General features: G+C 36.5%; 1 protein-coding gene across 1 annotated transcript in view; it reads right to left on the reverse strand.

Moving 5' to 3' along the window:
* BAZ2B (bromodomain adjacent to zinc finger domain 2B) overlaps positions 1-24,233 on the reverse strand; it is a 111,225-nt gene that overhangs the window by 36,510 nt on the left and 50,482 nt on the right. Inside the window, exons 3-13 of the mRNA XM_059475756.1 lie at positions 22,602-22,757; positions 16,906-17,067; positions 16,345-16,538; positions 13,406-13,615; positions 12,358-12,756; positions 9,535-10,141; positions 8,123-8,419; positions 6,049-6,109; positions 5,407-5,515; positions 5,049-5,150; positions 47-257 (exon numbers count right to left, since the gene is read on the reverse strand). Coding sequence (XP_059331739.1) covers positions 47-257; positions 5,049-5,150; positions 5,407-5,515; positions 6,049-6,109; positions 8,123-8,419; positions 9,535-10,141; positions 12,358-12,756; positions 13,406-13,615; positions 16,345-16,538; positions 16,906-17,067; positions 22,602-22,755 — 2,506 coding nt within the window. The 5' untranslated portion in view covers positions 22,756-22,757. The remainder of the gene's footprint in view (positions 1-46; positions 258-5,048; positions 5,151-5,406; positions 5,516-6,048; positions 6,110-8,122; positions 8,420-9,534; positions 10,142-12,357; positions 12,757-13,405; positions 13,616-16,344; positions 16,539-16,905; positions 17,068-22,601; positions 22,758-24,233) is intronic.

The following is a 24,233-nucleotide window of genomic DNA, read 5'->3' on the forward strand; positions in this document are numbered from 1 at the left end:
ATATACTGACACCCTCTCTTTGTGAAAATATTACCACAGTTCTTACCTTGAGCTTGGAGCTTCCTCAAAAGCTTGGTGTCAGCGCTGTCCAGAAATTCGCCGCTGCCGACGTTGGGCGGGCGGCCCTTGCGGCGCCGGGAGCGCGGCTCCTCCCTGGAGTGCTGCCTGTCCGCGTTGGGGGGCCGCCCCCTGCGCCCCTCCATGGCTCTGATGCGGGGAACGACCTCCTCTTCCTTCAGGAGACACCACTGCACACCCTTTCAATTGACACATTCCACAACGAGGAATTACAAACACAGATTAAAATAACCCGAAATCGAAGGTGAGTTGTAGATATTAAATATGCAAGTGCTGTGATGTATTATTTGGGCACGACAAATTCTTGATGATGCACAGAAGCTATCTATTGAGAGACTATCACTAAGAACTTCTGTAAATTCCACCACTAAGAAAGATTTTGAAGACTATTCAAGCATATGCAAAGTTTTTACCTAGTAGATATGCCATTACTGTGTTATTTTTAATTATTTCTCATTAAATCAAATTGTTCAACCCTTTCTAAAGGGCCAAACAGATTTTTCCTAATTATGTAAACTTAACAACTTCTGCTTTCATTTAATATTATGAATAATATTCTGCTTTCATATAACCCACTATTCAACATGAATGAAAAAATGTGTCAAGCTATGAGGTGCTGTTTTCCAACAGAGCGTGTTTACAGAAATTCTGGCATACATAACAAGTAAAGGCAGTAATGTATTTTCAAATATTGCTTTTGAGTGTCTAGAGCTCAGCAACTGAGCTGAGAAAACACAGATGCGTTTAATCATCCAGTTTTAGTTAGTACAACTGAGTTCTCCCCTCACTCGCTGCAAAACAGTTTCTGCACCAGCTTGAATCAATGAAAAGTAACTTCTAAGCATCTACATATCTAAAACTACATGAACTATATTCTCTAACCAAAGCATGCCCTGCAGTATTTTGAGGCATCACAAAAGCAGATTCTAAAATACTTTCTTGATAAAAATATCCAAGTTAATTCTCACAAAGGAATAGCTTTATTTAACTGGCCACTAAAATTAGAGTTTATTGTGTCTACTGAGCAGAAAATATGTACCGTCTAGGTAAGTCTGTTTAATTGAACAACAGTATTTCAAAATTTTAACCTCTTTTACCATTTCCCCAAGCTTTTGACAAATGCGGTGAAAATCTGCAAGCTAAGCATCCTTTAGGACTTCTTTATAACTTGCCTTAAAAAGGCAAGGTTTGTAAAAAATTTTGAAAATGTCTGCTCAGAGCAAGAAGAAAAGATGGTATTTAATGAGTTTTTTAAGTTATCAGTTCAGAAGAAATATATTCAGAGTGCTTTAGTTTTCACACTTATATGTACATAAACCCTAAAATCCAATTTACTGTACCACAACATAAATGATTTCTGCTTTTTCTTTTAATTTGTCTTTTAATTATTTCTGCTCATTTTTCACAATTACAAAGGTTTTGCATAACTTCAGCAAAAGAAATGGCAGTTTGTTAATGAGACATTCAGATTTCAAAGGAGTTATCAGTATCTGTAAAGATACTTATCTCAAGTCTGAATCATTCCCAGTTAAGATCATCCCCAAAGTACAAGTCACATTTGGTTTGCACACATTCCAAAGGGCTTTGTTATTAATTATGTTCTGAAAATGCACTGCTCAGAACCAAGACCACATCATTAATGTGTACCACATCATCATGCATCACCCCTAAGGACTTTAACCCAAAATATTCACCTGTATCACTTGACTAGAAGTTAATTCCCTTACTATCTTGAAGAGTACTACTTAAGTGTAACTTTTATTTCTCTGCCTAGTACTTGAATTGCAGTTTCTCACGGGTTCAGTTTATTGAGGTAGATTTAATACTTGTACTTACGAGCTACACCAACTTCCAACCTAGAAAACCTAATCTCATAAAATGTACATGCCAAGGGAGGCAAAACAGAAATCAAAGAAGAGCAGGAGAAGCAGCCCTAGTTCAAAAAGTACCTTAGAATGGCAATGGAGATTGCTTTTGCCCTGTATTTGTATTTTCTGCAGTTAATGATACTAACAATAATTAATAAACATCACAAAAAAGTAAGAGGTGTACCAGATCATTAGTACCAGACAACATGTTGGTTATTACATTTTCCTAATGCTACCTGAAAGAGAAACTAGAGGCCATCAAATGAAGTGAGCAATGGCTCAGTAAGCAAAAGGAGCAGGCGCTTCAAGGGACGGGAGAAGACAGTTTATTGCCCTGTCAAAGGCCATTGCGGATGCACAGCTTTTCACAAGTTTATGAGAGGACAAGACAAAAATAGTCCAGAACAAAGCTATAAAGGGTTAAGCAAGAGTTGATTGACCATCTCTATTTTGTGCTCAAACAATTTTTAAAATCTAACCCAGAATAATTTCTATTAAAAGAATGTACAGTCAGAATGTTCTATTTAAAAAATGTACAAAAACTCTGGGGTTTTGACATTTCAAAGATGAAATACAGGGGTTGTGCCCTAACACAGGAGAATCACAGGCTTCCATAAAATTGAAGCTTTGCTACTCAAATATTAAGAGAAAAAAGGGGAATAACACTGTGAAATGTTGTGGTGTATTGTTCAAACTAATAAAAATAATAACTTTATTCAATTTCTCACCTTCAAGCATCTACCCATGTACCACAATACTGTGCTGCCATCAGGACATTTGCCAAAAAGACACCAGACAACTATGCATGAAAGCAGAATCAAGTTCAAATCCCTTTAATCAAGCTAATGACCAAAAACATAGGCACTTTGCAAGAAGCAAAAACCCACTTAAATTTCAGATTAGATTTGTGGGGAAAAGTTAACAACACTGCTTTCCAAACTGAATTGCAGAACTCAGAATAGGACAAACATCCTATACGTATTACTTAAATTCATGAGGACCCATGTTTATTCCATCAGCCCAAATCACATTCATACCAAACTTTCTAAATTACAGCAGTTTAAAGCTTCCAAGTCCAGTCACTGAATTTTCACATTTGCCAAACTTCAATAATTCTTCTAATCCTACTCCTTTGTGGCCCACTTCTGCCAGATATGCTTCTCTTACAGTATTCAAACACTGCTTTGAATAACTCATAATATTTGGTGGTTTGCATACCACAAGAAAGAAACACAGGCACTAACAGAAGAATGAAATCCTCGTACTTTTGCCTTGCTATAGGTAAATCTTTAATAATACTGATTTAGCCTTAAGATAATTTTTTCACATCTTGTTTCATCTTAGAGCTGTGTGAAAATTAGCCCAGCACATGTTGCATGTCCCAAAAGATGACAGAAATGTGTAACAAAGGAAGGGAAGAATAATCACTAAAGGCTATACAGAATAATTGAAATTATTTAATAATTATTCAATTTCAATAATTATTTAAATTATTGAAATTGAAATAAAAACTTCTCGAATTACCTCCAGACATCCATGAGGATATGATTATCATATATTATTTTGAATCTGGATGATTCAAAAAACTTTGGTAAAGAGGGTGCAAGCTCTTTTTATAAAGTATCAGTGCCACATACTGTTTCACTAAGCAATATTATCAGCCTGAGTGTAGCTCCATTGTTTTGTAACTCATCATTCACACATAAAATGTAAACACATCTTAGCACATTTGACAAAGCTGCCCAGAGTCTCTTTTTCTAATAAGAAAACTTCTCCTTTGTCTACCCAAGTCTCAATGGAACCTATCAAAAACCACATCAGTACAAAGCTCATGATGATATGTAAGCAAAACTAATGTTCACATTGCCAGTCTTGCCTGTAGAAATCTTCCCCTCACACTGCCTTCATTCTCAAGTTTTATAAATCACAGGGCAAACTGCAAATCAATTAAAGGGAGAAGACAGATATAACTAAAGAAGGGGACAAGACTAATGAAGTTATACAGGTAACAGACAAAGAAAATAGAACAGGGCAAAAAGAGAGCAGATACCCTGCCATTACAGTGCATCACAGTAAAATGAATTATTTCAGTCAAGACGTGCAGGTACATAACGAAGTTCATAACTACGGGAACTTGTAACTGTTGAAGACCAAACATGAAGTAAGTTTAGGAATGTTTTAGCCTGTAAACCGGGAAGCCCACCTAGAAGTAGCTCCTTACCATTAATTCAGTCTTTAAAGCTTTCATTAAAGACATTCAATTTCATTTCACACTATCATTACATACTTCTACAAGGTATTACAAGAACATCAGGCTTAACTCAAACCTGAACTCAAGACTGTTGAGAGCTAGTAACATGTTCAGAACACTTATACCTTAAAGAAGCAAACACCTTCACTGAGAAAAATAAAAAAAATTTCATGCACATGCTGAAGAAATGGCAACATGGCCAAAATACAGTAACACAGCAGGCACAAACACAGTAACAATTTCCTTAAAATTTTAGTTTTACTTATCCTGGTATGGTTTATCTACACACCGTTCAACAGTTATACCACTGCATGGCATAACTGGTATAGTTTTGCATCCCCCTCTGTAAAAGTGTCATGCTTTAGGATGCACAGAGTATTCTTGATACAGGAGACACTTGTATATAAATATGTAATTTACACATATATATAAACACACACATACAAACATACGTATATTATGAACACACTAACAGAGTGGGATTTAACATCTACACATAAATTACTATTGATACAAGGCTGTATACAATAAAAGAAGAAACAAAGTCTTAATTCAGAAATACCTGAATGCTAAGATAAAATACGCAGCTCTGAGTTTTCAAACTAGACCAAGCCAGGCTCAGAGCTGATCATTAAAGCACCCTCTGGGCAAAGTCACTGAAATGTGGTTCTCAACACAGCCCAGGATCAAGCTCTCCATGTGTCAATCTAACTGCTGTTAAGAATACGTGCAGCTTTTAGAAATATTTAGCTAAAAACAGGTAATGCTTCAGATCGTAGCAAAAATTACTTTACCTAAACTTAAGTTAATGCTCCTTGGATCAAAAACTTTACTTTTTAAAAAGTGGATACCTGCGGTCCATCTCTGGCTTCATAGAAGTCACCCACTCCTATTTTTGCACTGAAGCTGAAATTGTCCCTTGAGATATCCATTATTCCATTTCTGCTGAGATACTGAAAAAATCACATATTTTTCCACTTCAGCTTGTAAATAATTACAACCCAGCTTTGATGCACAGCTAACTTTGTGACTGTAATGTTTTGCATGTTCTCTCAAAGGGATACGCATTTATAAGACATCAAATCAGTAACAGACTGAGTTACATTACACCTCACATCACAGAAAATAAGTACCTCTATTGGAGAGAAATATTTTAACTGCAAGCATGCTTACTAACATTAGAACACAGAAGTTAAAAAGTTAATGTACCTTTACTACTTCAGGATACTGTCTCAGCTTCTTTCCACAAGGTGCAAAATATGCTACTTCTCCTTGAAGACGACCACCAAAGTTTCTTATTCGGGTTTCTCTTTGCCAGCTAGAGTAATATGAAATAGTTGCATACAACAATACACTTTTTAAAAAACAAGTAATTTGTGTCAATTCAAGAGAATTCTACAAAAAAGGAAGAGGAAAATGTGACTAGAGTATCATAAATCAAACACACCAAACCAGAAAATTTTATCATGTAGATTGTCCAAACTAACTAAATATATGAATTTATTTATATCAAGTGACTTACATATTAACAGATTTTAAACAGCTTAGAACTATACTTTAGGGATTTATTTGGAGTCTATGTCGGCTCAGATCATTAGGATTAATTTCCAAAGCAAAACAGCTAAGAGACGGATCATTTGCAAAAGAGTAAATTTAATGCACAAAAATTAACATATGAAATACGCTGACACTTTTTAAAGAGATTCACAGTCACTGGGAGTCACAAATCTAAATTGTTGAAGCCCTTTCCTTAGTATTCAGCCTCAAAATTTTTTAAACTCATCTCTTTACCAATGGATTTTTGAAGGCATTATGTCCCTCTAAGGAAAGTCAGGTACATACATAACGTACCCATAATCAAGAGGAACACGCAGCTCCCGTTCATCTGCTACTCTTCGTCTTTTTGAAATACCTAAAACAGAATCATTGATTAATACCTAACAGAGCTTACAAAAGAAAACATGTTCCTAAAATGTACTTTTTATGTTTCTATCCCCAAAAACAAAAGAGAACTGTTTTCCATTCTTGTCATTATGTACCTCAAGTACCAAGAAAACTAATGGAAGTGTTCTTCTGAAATACATTTTCCTCTAAGTTCCTGTAACCTCATCCTCTGAAACTGTAAATAGAAAATTTAACTATCCCATACCTATCAGCTTGTCCTGTTTAGTGTTCTCAAATATTGTTAGTTTAATTCCTTGCACGCCTGTTTTTCTAGACAAGTTAATATAAATTTTTTTTTTCAGTGAAGAAGATGCAAATAAAAACACACTTTACTTTAAAGATCCATATTCTAATAGGTTTAGTCTTCCTAGAGCACTGCCTATAGACTGCAGTCAAATGTCAAATGCAGAAAATTTTCAGAACTACTTCAGCTTTCCCCAGTTCAAACAGATGTTTTGTTTGGTGCTTGTCAAGCAACTGAATCAATAGCATCCCAGAGACAACTGCCAAATGTGGGTTTTTTTAGTGTGAAAGGCTTTCCCAGCATTCAGACACAGGTCCGCCCTCTTAGCCTAACGTGAATGACTACTGCATTATTTTGAATGGTCACAGTGCGGGGAAGGAGGCTGCTTTTCCAAATATAAGTGAAGTACAAAGTCCAGTTCAAAACAGATACACAGAAGAGACCACAAGACTCCTTCAGAGACTGACCACCTCTAGGGAAAAGTTTCACAAAAATATTTTTGTGGTATTGTGTTGATTCTTATTAGGTGATTCTTAGGTGTAATAGTATTATTATACATAAAGCAAGGACAAAATTTATTCTACCTCCTACTCCTGTAAATAGTAAAATCTGCTATCAGATTTTTCAAAACATCCCAAATCAACACAGATTCTTGAGAAAAACATCATCTTTTTAACTTACCCATTTGGATTACTCCTAATCCATATGAAATCTTTTATAAACTGTACAGTAAACAAGCCTGCTTCTGGGATAAATATTAGGTAGATTACATTATACTTCTTCAAAGCTAATGCCCTTGTATATGACATGGAGTGAAGCTCCTATTCCACTGAATCCAAATATAAAAAACTATTCATAAACAGATGTCCCCATTTAAAAAAATCTGCTTACACCCATGTTAATAAACAGCAAGTCTCTAATTCAAAGTAGGAAATATGGGACTTAATTTCATTGTTACCACACAAATAAGAAATGTGACTTTCAAAAATGCATTCTTTACTGTAGCCATAGTAATTTCTAAATCTTACAAACTGTCACCAAATGATGGATTGTAAGAACTATATAATATCAGGCAAATGCTAAATGTACTTCCCATGAACTTCTAAAAAAAATTCCTTGTGCATAATCCATAAATTCTAATGAGAATTTTGGAAGACTTATTAGAAAATTATGCTCTAACAAAATATGGTTACAAATTTTGTTGAGGGACAAAAACTGAAGATTCAGAACATAAACCAGAATGTTCGGAAATCAGAAGAATAACTAGTTTAAAATAAAATGGAGAATTCCAAAGACTTAAGAGTTTTAACGTAATAAATATCAAATCTGGATATTTAATTCTATCTCCTCTAAATAACTACTCAAGTTAAAATGTCCTCATCTATGTGTAATGTTCTAGTCTGGAGAACTTGCAATTTGGCTGACAGATCTTAATGACTGCTGCAAACACCCATGAAAAGATCACAGAGTCACCCAACAGCCAAAGTCAGAAGGGACATCAAAAGACACCTGCTCCAGCCTTCCTTGGGAAAGGAAGCTTTGCCAAGATTAACTTGCACCCTGACCAACCAGCATCTGAAAACCTCAAGTGAGGGTGACTCTGCCACTTCCCTGGAGTTCAGGGAATCGCTGTTCTGAGGGTAAAAACCAGCACCTGGACTATTTTTGCAACTACTTTCACAACACATGGACCTTAGCTATCGCATGGTAGTAGGATAAGAGAAGACAGTGAGATACCACAGTGTGTACTTGGCGTGAGGGTGGAGGCCCCTGTCCCGAGGAACACTGCAGGCTGGGACTCAGGACACAAGGCAGCTGGCGCCGAGCTCGATGTCTTGGCTACTTGGAGATTAAGTGGGGCAGAATGAGCTGTAAGACCGATGGAAGAGCTCTTCACAGAGGATGCAGTTTTATTCAGTTTCAGCAGGGCCTTTTCTCCCTCAGTGTCAGTATCCGATTCATCTTGGTCTTTGTCATCCTCATCATCTTCTTCCTCAGACCCTTCTGTATCTGACTCAGAATTACTGTCAGACTCTGTTTAAAGAAAGTGTGGCAAAAGGCACATTATGACTTGGAAGCTATTAGCAAGTACGTTAAAGTCCTAACACTTGTGTAGTCTTTTCTCTTATTATACATGCTTTTTTAATAACATCCCTTGAGTAAAAATATGAGCTTCTAATTAACTACCTAAGATTTAAAGTTACTACAAATATGACAGTACTAAGTAATTCTGCACAATAATACATTGTTCTTCTGAATGGAAACAGATGAGTGACAGAAGCTGCAGTATCTCAAGACTGTTTGCCTCAGAATGAGCTACAGAAAATCCTTCTGTTAGACTGGCAGCAGCTGGACATTACCCCAGGAAGGGCATTTCACAGGCATTAAATCCATCATGAAGAGGAAGAAAACAACAGAACTGGATACGGGCTGAAAGGTGTCAGAGAGTAAGGAACTAAAGGTGAGATACAATCCTGAGATAAAAAGATTAGTAGAGGGTGTGTGGATGAGAGGGGGAAGAGAATGATGAACGTGGAGGCTGGACACAAGGGATATCAGCACAAAAGACAAAGCAGTGACTGTATTACAGTCAACTCTTTAAAACAGGCCTTATCAGTCCAAATTGCATAGCCTGGTCTGCAGCCCTTAAAACTGTCCAATTACTTGCTCAAGGACTACTGTGCTCCTGAATGAGGCATAGAAACATGCTTTTCTTGCCACTCTTGACAAAGGCCCTTGTTTAGTCCCTCTCTGGCTAGGAAACCTGTTTTGCAGCTGGTCTCTGTCTGCCAGGATCATCAACCATCAATCAGCCTTAATGTCAATCCCCTCCTGAGCACTTTGTCACATCAAGCTGCAGGCTGGGTGACTAATGTGGAAGGCATGCCTCTGACAGCCTTTCCAAAAGACTAAGGAGCCACCTCCCCAGGACACCTGACCAAGTATCTGAACACCCCAAACATGATTTTTGGACACGACACAATGGAGAATGGGGACATGTGCTAATTTCAACAATATGCGTAGGGCACTGTGGGGGCCATGCTGGCCCAGTATTTCTGGCCCCTATTTTAAAATATGGTGGGAAATGCATGTTTTCAAAATGCAAAAAAATTAAGTTTCTGCTTTTCCTATTAAAAAGGTTAAACCACCTGATTGGCTATCATCAGAATCATCTTCTTCATCGTCCTCATCTTCATCTTCATCATCGTCGTCATCATCATTTGAGTCGTCAGAGTCTTTACTGCTGGGGGCATCTGAGTCTACCCCTCTGAACTGCTCCACCACCAGCTTTGCAGAATGAAGGCGGTGTTGTGGTTTTACTGCATTTACTGCATTATTGCTGACTGCTTTATCCTTTCCTGAACCAGGTAACACAGGAGAGGTAGAGGGCATAACAGCTGTACGGTTACCAGTTGGCTTTTTCCCACATGCACTCAAGTTTATTGGCAAAGAAAAGGGGGCACTACTAGAAATGGCTACACTTTCATTGATCTTGGTCTGGGGTTTCGGTTTCGTAGTGAGTGCAAGAGGAGCCTCCTGGATGACGCTCTGAATAACTCCATTGGGTTGGTGATTACCTAAAAGTGCATTTGTCAGGAATGGGTTAGAATGGTTGTTTTCCAAGGATGTGAGTTTTTGATGAGCTGGTGAACTAGATGTTGGTTTGGGGCTTGACAAAGCTGCGATAACCTTCTTCAGGCTCTTCGACGATTCCTGTTTCTTTAGCTGTGCTGGGAATGTCTGCTTGTATTGTTCCTAAAGAAATAAGAAGATAGAGGAATAAAATGTGGAAGTGTTTGTTTGGCTTTCTTTGGTATTCTGACAGGTAAGTTCTACGACATTTTAAACATCTGCTAAGCCATTTTTAGAAAGCCAAATGCAGATACTAGGTACATCAGAAGAGATGAGTTAACTACTGGTTACACAAGTCTTGCATGATTTTTTCACTGTAAATCAAGTAGAGAAAGACGAACTCAAGATGAAGTTGATTCAAATTATTGAGGGAAGTTTTCTCACCTGCTACAATGCTCTAGACAGAGAATTTCATAAAGGTATTAAACATTCTGAAAAAGGTCATTTTTAGAAAGATACTTACTACTCTTGTGTATCAACACAGGAAAACCTCTTCTTATAACTTAATTCAGTGTATAAAAATCCCATTAGTGAACACACAGCTATCTTTAACAATTTGTTCACTTTAAAGCACTAGGTAAATAAAACACACTAATGGCCACAATACTAGAAAACCAACAGAGGACTCTTGGTATAGAAAAAATTTCTTTAAAAGAATGAGGGAAAAGGTACTACTCAGAAATGCTGTGATATCTTAACTGTTTAACTGAAAGAGTAGCACTTGAAATTATTAATGTAAAACTTAGTAATAACTCAGAAATGCATGTAAAGCTTACAGTGTCTTTAGTCTAAAGACTCTCCTAAAGAAAAAAAACCCTCACATCAAAAGACAATACAATTAAAAGGAATAAAGATGGTACAGTTTAAAAACAATTTTTAAAAATTAAGTCAAAGACCATACTAGTTACTAACATTTAAAACTGAATAAGAAATTATGAAGATCTCTAAAATACATATTCACAAAGTGTATACCTCCAGTAACAGTTTTAGAGAAATCAAACTACTAAATGTGTGATTTATCACCAGCGAAAGACTCAAATGTGAAAGCAGAAGCCTCTTTCAATAGCAAAGATGTATGTTATCATAATTATAATTTAATTAGCTACTCCTGGTAAGTGACAAGCTTACTTGAATTTTATGTAGTAACAAGAAATTGGAAAGGAAAAACAGTTTTTATCTTCTAGTCTAGCAATAAAAATTAAGGATGTTTCAGTTCCCACTGAGGGTCTGTGGGTTAGCTGTGCATCAGAATTGAGTTTACTACTCCTGAATACTACTAGTTTAAAACAAAATTTGAAAATAATAATAATAATAATAATAATAATAATAATAATAATAATAATAATAATAATAATAATAATAATAATAATAGTTGCCTCTGTAAATGTATTTTTAATATATTTATTTTTGTATGTATCCTGAGCCTCGATGTTTGTAAAACGACAGATTTTTATTCTCTTCGAATCCCCATTAAAATCTCACTAAACAGAAAATTCATCAGCAGTCACCTTAATTACTATTAAAAAATAAATAAACTGAGGATTTAAAAATTCTAGAAGCCACAGAACTGTTAAGACAGACATAAACTTATGGTACAGTCCTGACCAGTAAAAGGAAGATAAACTGAAGGGAGGGTGGGCAGGCCCTGGCAGTGCCCAAGGCCAGGCTGGACAGGGCTGGAGCAGCCTGGGACAGTGGGAGGGGTCCCTGCCATGGCAGGGGTGGGACAGGGTACAGCTTTAGGTTTCTTCCAATCCAGGCCACTCTTTGATTCTAAAAAAACTATTGAAATGGCCATACTGAGTTTCTACAGCTATCAGTGCATAAACACCTGTCTTTAAAGAGCAAACAAAACTCAACATTACAACGAGCATGTTTGGTTTTTTTTGATGGGTTTCAGCTTCTTTGTTTAGAATCATGGTTAAAATAGGTGATTTCAATTGCTTTGACTTGAAACTATCAAACTTGAAAAAAAGTGAAGTCATGCTTACATACTAGATAGGTGAAGTATTAAATAAGTATTTTCACTGAACATAGAAGCATAGGAAAAATATCCAGGCCACACAATTTACTTATTTTGATATTTACAGTTTTCTTATTATTCTTATTCTTACTGATTTCAGATGCACATTGTTCTTAAGAGATGCATGACCCACACAATCTAGTTCATTTACACCATTCAGAAATCCAGATCAACTCTAAAAACACAAACTCCCATGATTATGAAAATATATATACTTATAATTTTAATACACTATATTTAAAAGAGTTTGATGGCACAATGTTATGCCTTTTTAAGTAGATGACACAGGTTGCAAATAATCAAAAACTTCACTCACCCGTTTAGATCTAACATCGCTGGTCAAAGTGATAGATTCTTCAGAGGTATTTTTATTCCCTGCTTTGAGTAGATCAGGGGAAGGAACTATGAGTTTTAAATAGGTCTCCTTTTTGGCTTCATGTACCAAAGACAAAGGTTTCACATTAGGAACCAATCCCGTAGACTGTATTACACTTGTGTGTTTGTTCACAGATTCCTCCTTTGCCTGAGAGCTTTGAAAAATAAACGGAAGCTGCTGTGACAAAACCTGAGGCTGCTTCTGCTGGGACTGGAATGATGAGTGAGTCTGGGAATCAGACACAAGAGGTATCTGCTGGTGTGTTCTTTTTTCTTGAGACTTGTCCTGTGACTTCTGTCCATCGGTTTTCGCATCTGTTACACCACTATGCATTAGCACCTGCAAAATATTTATTTTTGAGTGTTCATTACATAAGTTAAAGATCCTTTTAAAAAGGCTAAACATATCTCCCTGAAACAATTACACTAGTCTTGGCAGAGGATGAATAGTAACTTTTAAATCAGTAATATATTTACTGTTCATTTTCAGTTTTTTCACCCAGATACTTTCAGCATGTTACAACAATGTTTACTAGAGAACAAGTATTAAACCATGGTTGTTCTTAAATGTGTTTGTAAACCTAATAGAATACCAAAGATTCCAATCTTGCTGTTCTACTACTAGGGAAAGGCAGGCATTCTACTAGGAAAAAAGTAACTGCCAAAGCAATATCCACAATGATATATTTTCAATTCACTACCTCCACACAGTACTTAATTTCTTTGTATTGCCTACTTCATAACAAAAATAAGTCTACCAACGGTAAAATCCCTGTAAAGAACAGCAATACAAAGACATGCAAGCACACAAAAGAACCAAAAAAACCCACAAACAGGAAATGCTGAAGCAAACCTAAAATGATATTCTTAGCATTTATTAATGTGCAGTTAAATAATTGTTGACTATTTGCTCACAGACATGAGCAGGTCAACTTGTCACAAACAGCTTCTAGCAACAAGACTGTGGACAGGACAGTGAGGTGCTATACCTTGTTCTTGCTTTTGTGATGTGCTTCATTTTCAGAATCAGATTCATCATCTTCACTCTCTTCAGCACTCTGGTCTTCCTCCTCCTCGTCTTCATCTTCCTCTAGGTCCTCAGAGTCACTACTACTTACACCTTCACTTGAGGTGTCTGAAGAGGAGCCCGAATCACTGTCGCTGTTACTCGAGCTTTCCACTGCTTTTTTTCTGGGCTTCTACCAGGAAGATGAATTCACTGTTAATGCTTCCATTTTAATCTGTTATGTAATCTTATTATGACACATAATCTTTGAAACAAAGAAGAGTGAGACTTTGGAGAAAAGTGATCTGCAATGCTTAAAGAAAAAGTGCTTCACAAGGTGATGAAAATTTAAAATTAGTCACAAAGTTCCACTGAAGTCTTTTTCTGACCACTGCTGATATTACTACATCAAATTTATATTATTTGGCATAAAATGCCAAATTTAGGCCTAGAACATTGACCTAGAATTTGGGTCTAGTAAACCTCCACAGAATGTGCCAATTACAAAAAAATTCATGCCCAAAACTTGTGGTACAGGTTAGCACAGAAAGAACAACAAACATTAGGTTTATCGAAAGTTTCAGTGATGCATTCATTTAGCTACTTTCACAGTATGGGCTGTACAGCAATGTAGAGTCTTGAGGACTGAAAAGAGTATGTTCACCAAATTGCTTCTGGGACTTGCTTCTGAAAAATGGACCAGAATCTGCTGAAATACTCTGACAAATACATTATTTCGAAAGTAACCCTAGATTTTCATCAACTGTAAAAACACCTTGGTATCAGCTTTGCCTTTTTCTTTTTTTTCCTAAAACTAAATAAATATTTTAGCAGGTTTTTTTAGAAACCATCCCTAAAAAGAAATTACAACTAAGGAGATGACTGATGAAATCAGAAAATTAATACTAAAAAACTAAAACCCTAAATAAAAGAACTTTTAGAAAAGTATATTAAAAGGTTTTAAAATAAGACATGCTTTTAAGAAAAGACAAGTTTTACACTTAGAAATTTAAAAGCACAACATCACTTGTACAAAGCTCAGCTTTAATAACCATAATCATCATCATATTAGAGTTCTCATTTGGAGTAATTTCTGTTTTGATATAAAAGGTTGCTCAAATCATTACACTGACAAATGCCATTTACCTCATAAAAGTTTCAGAAGAAAAGAAGCTATGAACATCAGCATATCAAGTAAGATTAGGAACAAAAGCTCCATTTCAGTATTTCAAAATTTACTAGAGGAACTTAAAAAAAAGACAACCTGACATTTATTGGCATGAGACAAAGGACTTAAAAGTCAAGATATGGAACACAACATTCTTAAGAAAGGTACTTGCACATCAAATCCATCCTTTTGTAGCACCTCAGTATTTAGTCAATAAAACTGGAGTTTGAAATCAGTGCTTGCATCAAGAAATCTATCAACAGCATCAAATTTATACTTAAAGATGAAAGGTAACACAAAGGAGAAGACAACAATGCTGACAGACATCCTGACAGGAAATAGGGGGAAGGAACCAAAACAACAAACCAACCAACCAACCAACAACACAAACAAACAATGGCCAAAAATAAGTAAAATTTTCTGAATAAAGCAAAAATTCAAAAAGTACCTTTTGGGAAGGTGTTTAGAGTAGTAAAACAGAAATGTAATGAGTACCCTGCCCAACTGTAGTAATAGTAATAGTCAGAAATACAGAAACACTTTACCGCTGCACCACAGAAAGAAAGATAAATTTTGCATGTAGATACCCAGGATAAAAGCAGAATTTTAGAAAGAGTAATTTTTAACATTTAAGCCTGAAAAAAGTCAACGATTTCCCAAATACTTTTAACTAGCTTAATACTTCCAAAAGGTGTCAACTATTGAACATGAAGAGTGTTTTGAGAGAAAATATTCTTAATAATTTTCCTATTATCCATATACTAAACATTGTATATCACTACACAATTATAAGTAGCCATTTCAGTGCTAACCCCTATTTTTACGAAGATATATCAAACACCAGCTGTCCTTTGAAAATGCCAACCTCTCACCTTCAAACATTTGGACTTGGTAACTGAATGTAGTTCAGTAACAGAAAGAAAGCAAGAAAGCCAATTCACTCACAAAACAAAAATAAATAAATAGATATAAAGAAAGAAAAAGATTTTGGCCTAGATGGCTATCGGTAGAGAATTATTCCCTTAGCTTTTATTCTGACAGTAATCACCTTCCCAGTACACCATTTTCTGTGTTTTGCTTTAATAGTTTTGATTCCAAGAGCAGCAAAGTTCTTAGAGAGCTTAGGTCAGTATATAAGGTTTACTAACTCACTGAGACTACTCATGTCTTTCATATTACATGGCTAAGATTATTGCTGAAACATAGCAGTGAATAATAGTTCTTTCTTCTGATAAATAGAAAATGGCTTACAGAAAAGCACTTTTAACATCTAAAAATTTTCTGGTTTTATACGATATATGAAAACCTAATTAAATCCATAGAAGTAATCAATAATATTATAATCGTAATACCAATATATATGTGTATATATACTGTAATAAATAATATGTGTATATATACTGTAATAAATAATATCAAATACTGGTGTTAAAAATACAATTTTTAAAAAATTAGATAAATGAAACAAGGTTTTGGACACTGCTATTAACTTATTAACTTGTGAAATTAGCACTAATAGTAACCTTTTTGTTCATAAGTATGTCAAAAAAACCCCAAACAATTTTTAAAAATTTCAAACACCAATACACGCAAAACATCCCTACAGAGACAGGGAGACAGATCTTGCTCTAATAGATCAGAAGAACCCAAAACATTCTGTACTCAGAAAGAACGCTTAAAAATGCTCCTGTGTGCAGAACACTTAGCGTATCAATTTTTTTGTCTGACTCTTCAGTTTCTTTCAGTGCATCTACCTTGTCTTTGATTTTGTCAGCCCTGGTGTCCAAAAGCTGAACTTTGCTTTGCTCCTGGTTGTATTTGCGTCCCCCAGCTCCTGAGGTCACATTTTTCACTGGTCCTGCCGATGTTGCAATGCTAGTGGAGAGCACGGATGTGCTCAGAGCTGAGACCGCACTGGTACTGTTGCCATTCAGTGATCCATTCATACCTAAAGATGACAGATTTACAAAGTGACATTTAAAATAAATCTGTAGTAACAGATAACTTCTTTGAAATGCTCCAGTCACCTAACGTTCCATAGACATGTAACAAGATCCTAGATACTTACAAGCTACTTGCCATATATATTAAAATTTGTCATCTAAGTGTCACTCTGATTTGGAGTTATTTTAGTTTAATCATACAGAGCATCCATGATTTAAAGGCCAAACACATACTTGGTATGTATCATCCTTACCTAACAGAACCAATTTTTATGGAACTATTCAGGAATGGGAAGAATAAGGAAAGTAAAGGTCAAATTCCACATTTTTCTGCATGTGCAGAAGTTCAATATGATTACTTCCAGCCATTACCTTTGTCAGTATTACTCCGACTACTTTTTCCTGTAGCTCTTGAGTGGAATGAAGGAGAATCATGATTCTGTGCAGGAGGAGCAAACAATGTGGGAATTCCCAAGAGCGGTGGGAAAAAAGCTGCCCCAGGACGAGAGTGTGTGTCTGCTATTCGCCACCATTCTGAACCACAAAGGAAATAAAAACAAACTTCAGTTGTTCTAATGCTGTATTTAAGTATTTCAGTAACCATATTGCTGTGCCTTATTCAGAGCAGATTTACTCAATCTAGAAGTAAAAACAAAACATTAAGGAACTTCTCAATGACATACATTTCTTGAAGCAACTCCGGTCTTAAGTCATTAAAGCCATGCTGATAAAGATTGCAATGCAGTTTTACTTAAATGCATTCTGAAAATTAATACTTAATAGAAAGCTATATGACACTGATCACCCCAAAGTGAAACTCCTAGTCTTATGAACTGTATCAGTATTCACCTTCAACATTTATTATTATCTCAGCACTCTTCCTACATTGGAACTACAAAGTAACACAACAGCTTTCAGTCACCTCTGCAATCTGAGTCTTGCAATACTCCGAGGCCTCCACCACAAAACCACATCTGAAGCTGTTCCCCATGAGAACATCTATTAAACAGAGGAACTGCTAGCTACCCAATGGTAACTCTACAGCCACTGCAAGAGGTTTCTATGCTTGAGTTTGACACTGCATTGCAAAAAAAACTGCCTCTATTTTTTTTCCTGTAACAGCCCTATTCAAATACCCTAGTATTAACTGGTGATCTGCTTCTAACTTCACTATGCATTATGCCATCTCTCAGACTGGGAGGCTGAAAGACAAGATGAAGATCAGATGTGATGAAGAGCTGTCCTGGTTCCAGCCAGGACAGGGTTAGTTTTTGCAGTCGTTGGGACGGGGCATGGCCAGGACCCAAAGGTTATTTGAATAAGTCTCACATCACTGGCAGGTGAAAGGGACTCTTCCAGGGAGAAGGGCTCTCTTCCCAGCTGGCGCACCAGTGGCAGAAGTTAGTAATTGTCTATTGTTGGGATGGGCAGGGTTCCATTTGAACAGTTTGTTTCTTATATCCTCTGTCAGTACAGCTGATGTTAATATTTGTTTTCTTATCTCATCTCTGTTTCCATAAATTGTACTTATCTCGACCTGTGACCTTGGCTTTTTGTGCCTCCAGCCCTCTTCAAGGGCAAGGGTGGTGGTGAGAGGCAGGGGAGAAGAGAGCGGCAATGTGGTCTTAGTGGGAGCACTAAAGCTAGATGAACCAGACTAAAAATTACATGCAAAATGTAAGCATACTTAGACCTATGCTTACCTTAAACAGTAAGGATATTGAAGTCAATACAGAAAGGAAAATACGTGAAAAGGAAAATGAACAGAGGAAGTGACCAGAAAAGAGTAAATAGAGAAGTTATTTGAGCTGCTACACACTGGAAGGTTGGGGAAGGGCAGCACAGAAGAGAGCAGGCAAGTCAGCATATATTCACAGGGTAGGACAAAGTAAGAATATACAATAGCTAAGATGACAAACAAAAATCAAAGGCCTAGAAATTCTGTAATCCTGGTAGAGGAAATCTCATAGGAGTTCCAGAACTACAGCTTTAGAGATAGCCTGAACACAAGTACAGAAAACAAATAATGGAATTCTCAGACTGTAAAAGCATACATAACCAGAAGAACAATGTAGTCCCTAATGGAGATAAAAAGCAGGAAAAGACTGACATCACAGAACATTAAATTCATGCATGCCATCCTTTAATAGAAAGAGCATTCACATCAAAAAGGACAGCATAAGAAAGACCAGCATTCCCTGTTTTCCAGAAGACTCCCGTTAGCAACAAAGGCCCCTACACACTGACCATGCTTCTGGTGGAGTTCTACACACAAACCATTAACTTACTAATCCTACTTCTCCCTCTACATGTTTTAAACATTATTACTGTGTTTGTGTATATAAGGAATAATTCTGCAATGAGTTCCTGACTGTAGTAACTCATCCTATTAGGTGTTAGGAACACAAGGGCATTCACTAGGATTTTTCATTTATTAGCAACTACAAGGTAGCAACTACAAGGCAACATAATGGGAATACTACATAGTGCAGGGAAATTCCTCTTACTGATTTCACATTTCTGGTTCAGGTGCCATTTTTTCCTTCCTCCAAGACAAGAAGGGATTTTCACTTCATTGATGCTAACTATTGCAGGTGATGTGTAGAGTATTTGTCTAAGCTCCTAACATGAGTTTAAAAGCATCATGTTTCAGGTCTACACTTGCTGAATTTAGTTCAAATGGCTTTAACATCACTTTGTAAATTATCACAAAAAAGACCCAAAAACCAACCATAACCAACCCAAACCTCAGTTATGTATCTTCTTCCGCAATGCTTCTCTCTCACAGACCATAGTGGCGATTCCCAATCATGCTGATGAGCAACACTGCATTGCAAAGTTTCATAATACTCTGAAGACTTTCAGAGTCAAAAGAATCTTTGAGATTGTTCATCAATCACAGAGAAAGTGCAGCTTTCTGTACACTATACTACACACTGTAACGGCCTTGAGAGAAGACATACTAAATGTGCTATCTAAACCATTACCTAATGTATCTAGGAAAGAGAAGTCATCCATTTTAAAATACACATTTAAACATGTGGAAGTAATAAAACACCGACAAAAAATGGTAGAAGTCTTGTAACACTACACTGAACTGTAATGACGTTTCCCCTCTTTCTTATCTCATGAAAATACTAACAGTCTGCTTACCAAATAATTATAGTATTTCCTTAATTTTCCTATTTTAATGTTCACTCTTGAAGCTACAAACTTAAACATGCTCTGCATAGGTAAATTTCATATTAAATCTCAGTCCTTAACATTCGTGTCTTACTTTTAAATAGGTTAAATATTTTTGAGCACAGTTTTTTAAATTCTACTAACCACTGCACAGATAAATGATTGAAAGCATTATTCCAAAGGGCAAAATACATTTCAACAATCCTGGTCTCTTACTAACAAAGAATGACTTTGTGCATTTATGTACACAATTTTAAAATTGTTATGGATCTCATTAAGGAGAAATAGGGAACTCCAAATAAGACTGAACAATTTTGCTCTAACAAAAACAGCTTCTGGTCCAAGAAAAAACAAAGTTTTGGTATTTAATAAAAAGTTAATGAACTTCCCTTTTTTGAAAAATAAAAATTAAAGACTTTCCAGCTCTGATAACATCAAAACAATACAGCTTAAATGTTCAGCTTAGAATGGTTTCACACTAGTATTATTGCTTTTCATAAAGACAAAACACTGAATTATGGTTTTATTTACAGAAAAAGCTATTGATTTATGTTCCTCCAAAGTTGATAACATTCTCATGAGGGTGAATGTAAACCTCTTTCCAGAGGCAATTTACTTTTCCAATGCACCTCATTTTCAGCAATGGGTGGATATGAAGAAATCAAATAAAATCTCTGTTCACTAGACTAGAATGCTTTAATTATTCAGGAACTAGTGCAAATTAATCAATTAAACTAACAGTATGTGATATATTCCACAATGGTTTCACAGAGGTGCTCTGTCTTTCTAACCTGGGAATACGCCAAAATAATTTACGTGTATTTTAATCTCCCTGGCAAAGCATAAAGACTTCCAGTTCTAACTCATCATGTATCATGGGCACCTGACACGGTATGCAATCAAGTTTATTGCAGAGACTACTTAATAGACTACTGATTGCTCCAAAGAAAATAAAGAGATCTTTTTGGGCTAAAAAGAACCTCTCTAATCTCATGCATTAACATGCATTACCTTCTCTTAGTAAGAATAATTGCTCATTCTTAAGAAATTATTTTATTAGATACTAGAAAAATGCATTTTTAAATTTGAGGATAATTCAATTATCTGTTTGGCAGACATTTTTGGGTTTTTTTAAATATTACAGGAGTGAAGAACACTGCAGTTTAGAACTGGCTAGTATACAGTCTATCTTGGCTACAGAGTATCTTGTAAATTCAAGACACGCAGCTGGCTGGCAGCATAAACACTTGGTGGAACCTTTTCACAGTGGATACAACAGTAAACCACAGTGCACTGTGTCAGCAGCGAAACAGACGTACTCATAAATAAAACTGATGGTATTGATAGTAAACTACATTCCAGCTTGGTTTTAGGAAGACAAAGTGCCCTTGAAAAATTATGTATGCTCTTAAACATCAGATGCAGCCAGGCAAACAATCTGACCATCAAAAAAAAAAAAAAAGAATGCTGGTAATTACTATCAGTCTTTTTAACTATTAGCTACCAGACAGAAATTACACTTTTTTAAAAATAAAAGACGAGAATAGAATTTTTAAAAGGCCTTTACTAAAGAACCAGCTGTGTTTCATAATGAAGAACAAAACTGCCAGTTTAGTACCTTTATTACATTATTCATCTGCTTCAGTCTTACTGTATTTTGGCAGACCAAGTACATATCCCTATAAATGCACAGAACCTAATATGCATACAGCAAAAGCAGCAAGGAGAGGTAAATGAGTCACAGAAATCCTCAGGTTAGGACTATACATTCACAGCCATATGGAAATTTACTCCTGCTACATTCTAGGAACCACCAAAGAAACCCATTTTAAGTGGCATGGGCTAATGAGTATAGACCAAAAATTCTTTTGGAGATGAATCTTTAGTGGGGTACTGGAAAATGAAACACTTCATTATTTATTCCAGAAGAGTTTTAGTTAAGAATTTTCTGGCTGATTTTAGAGAAATTAAAATAAATAGTTGAGACATAACTCTAGGTCTGGAGACATTCCGGTTTCAGTTTCTTGGGGCAGCTACAAACAAACAAATGCAGGAGAAATTGGGGACTTGGAATCTACCATTACTTATTATCAAGTTGTATCAGTTTGGAGAATATACTTTTGCTCATTTTGCTGCGAGAACAGAGTTTTTTCTGAAAACAGGAGAATACCATTAATTTGAGCTGAAAAAACTTCCTATTTACCATATATCATTCAAGAATCAGCCTAACAGAAACAATGTTCTCCAAAAAAAGATCTGTTTATGAACAGTTAAGTGAGAAACAGCAGGGAAGAGTTTACCATTTCTTGTTCTGTGGATGACGTTTGCATCGTTCAGCTGAAATGGGAGTTTCAATCACAAAAATTAGATTCTTGCATGGAGAAATCTTCCATACATATTTCTGATTCAAGGTAAGATATTTCACTCTAGTCAAGATTACCCAAGACTGTGACATTTATCTTTTCCATTTCAAGCTCCATTAGAAGAAACTACTCGTCCAAATGTAAAACTACAGTATGGGCTGGACTTAAAAGATGAGAACAAGATGTACGTTCAAGAAGCTGATTATTACAACTTAATCTGAAAATGGCACAGAGTTTGCTAGACGAACCCTTTATTTGATCCTCACTTTCAAGGCAGCCTTGCAAACGGAATTTTTTTCCACATATTAAATAGTAATTTTTAATTAATTTCATTCCTTCAATAAGTAAATACCTATGTAAAATGTATTCACAGCAAATGAACGCCACTTGGCAAAACAAAAAACCTCAGACATTTTTCTTGGATGCATCTGTGCAACCTTATTACGTTTTACTTGTAATAATGATTACAAGTGCTGACAAACACTACAATGACATTGCAATATAGACTTGAGTCATTTTTACCACACGTGTTGATTGTGGAGCTCAGTGTCGCGGCTCCAGAGGAAAGGCCACCTTTCGATACTTCTGAAGTGACCGACGGTGTAGAAGATGCTGGAGTGGAAGCAGCTGTAGTAGAGGAGACTGATGAGGACGTTAACCGCTCTCCAGACTCCATATCTGGAAGAGAGAAGATAAATATCTGTCTTCTATGGCAGCACGGGAAACCACAAGGGACAGTCTGTGCTGACTGTGTCTCAGGATCTGCACTAAATTCTCAAGAGGTTTCCATGACAGGTACATCCCACTAACAGCACCCATCTGTCAGGGAACTCAGCAGAGCTGCAGAACTGTGGGAATTTGGTACTGCTGTTCAGAGTTACATCACATTTTACCCTGAATGCCTCTACCACACTCTGTGCTCAGGAGCTCCAATTCAGCTCAGGCTGGACAGAGCCAGCCCGTCACTCTTGCAGCCTGCCTGTGCCCCTATGTCTTGGCTACATCACATGTTATAGCTGCCCTCTAGGATGGCATCAGCTCCCATTTTCTGTTACTTCTCATCAGGCAACCAGACAGATGCTGGGCATGACAGATTCCACTATTCTGTCTAACCGCGTGAGCAGCATTGTGCTGGAGTAGGCAAAAGCCCTGCCTGTGTAATCCTCAACTGCCAGCTTACTCCTCCTTGCAGAACAGCCCTGCTCTTCACCGCCCTCTGACAGACAACTTTAAACAACCGGTACTGCATGCCAAAATGCCCATATCTAGACTCTTAAATTAAGAAAAGACTCAGCAATTATGGTGAGATAATATAAGAACAAGAACTCCTGTAATTTGCTAGGAGTTTCTGGTGGTGGTGGTGTTGTTTCCTGGTGAGCTTTTCATACAAAATAAGACATTTATCTGTGCCATGAATTGTCTAAATCCAAAGCCACCAGACTTATCTCATGGAACAAGCATGTGTATTTTAAGAGAAACAGACAGTAACATTATTATTATTAAAAACACTAGAAAAAGTGTTTGGACAATACTCTCAGGGACATCGTGTGGCTCTTGGGGACAGACTTGTGCAGGGCCAGGAGTTAGACTCAGTGATCTTTGTGGGTCCCTTCCAACTCAGCATATTCCGTAAAGCGGTTTCTCAAATACTTAAGAAGTGCAGCCATGCCAATGATGTCTTTTCACAGTGGTAGCAGCATCAACAGACTGTCTGACTCAATCTGCCAGAGCAGCAGATGATGGTGAGTCAAGATCAAGTATAAATAAGGTGGAGAAAAAATTCCAAAGTCCCTGTCCTATTAAAAATGCCATGAGACTAAGCACATTGAACTCCTAACTGGGAAACTTCCAAGAAACCTGTTCCTGTCATGGAGTCTCCCCTCCCTCGTGGACACAGGCAACACCCTTTCTCAGATTTACACCTGAAACCTGAGGGGTAAGAACTGAACCTAAATGAAACAACTAATAAAATCTCATTCCCAGTGAAAATGAAATTTTGTAAAGCAGAATGCCAAATACACAAGAAAGACCCACTCTTCTAAATTCTATTTTAAACAACTTAGAAAACTGGTATGTTAAGCAGCACTTCTGATCCAAAGCTGTATTAAACAGTGACTTCACAAATGCACACTTGAAAGATAGCATAAAACCTGT

Source organism: Ammospiza nelsoni, chromosome 7 (assembly GCF_027579445.1).
Source record: "Ammospiza nelsoni isolate bAmmNel1 chromosome 7, bAmmNel1.pri, whole genome shotgun sequence".
NCBI classification, from domain to species: Eukaryota; Metazoa; Chordata; class Aves; order Passeriformes; family Passerellidae; genus Ammospiza; species Ammospiza nelsoni.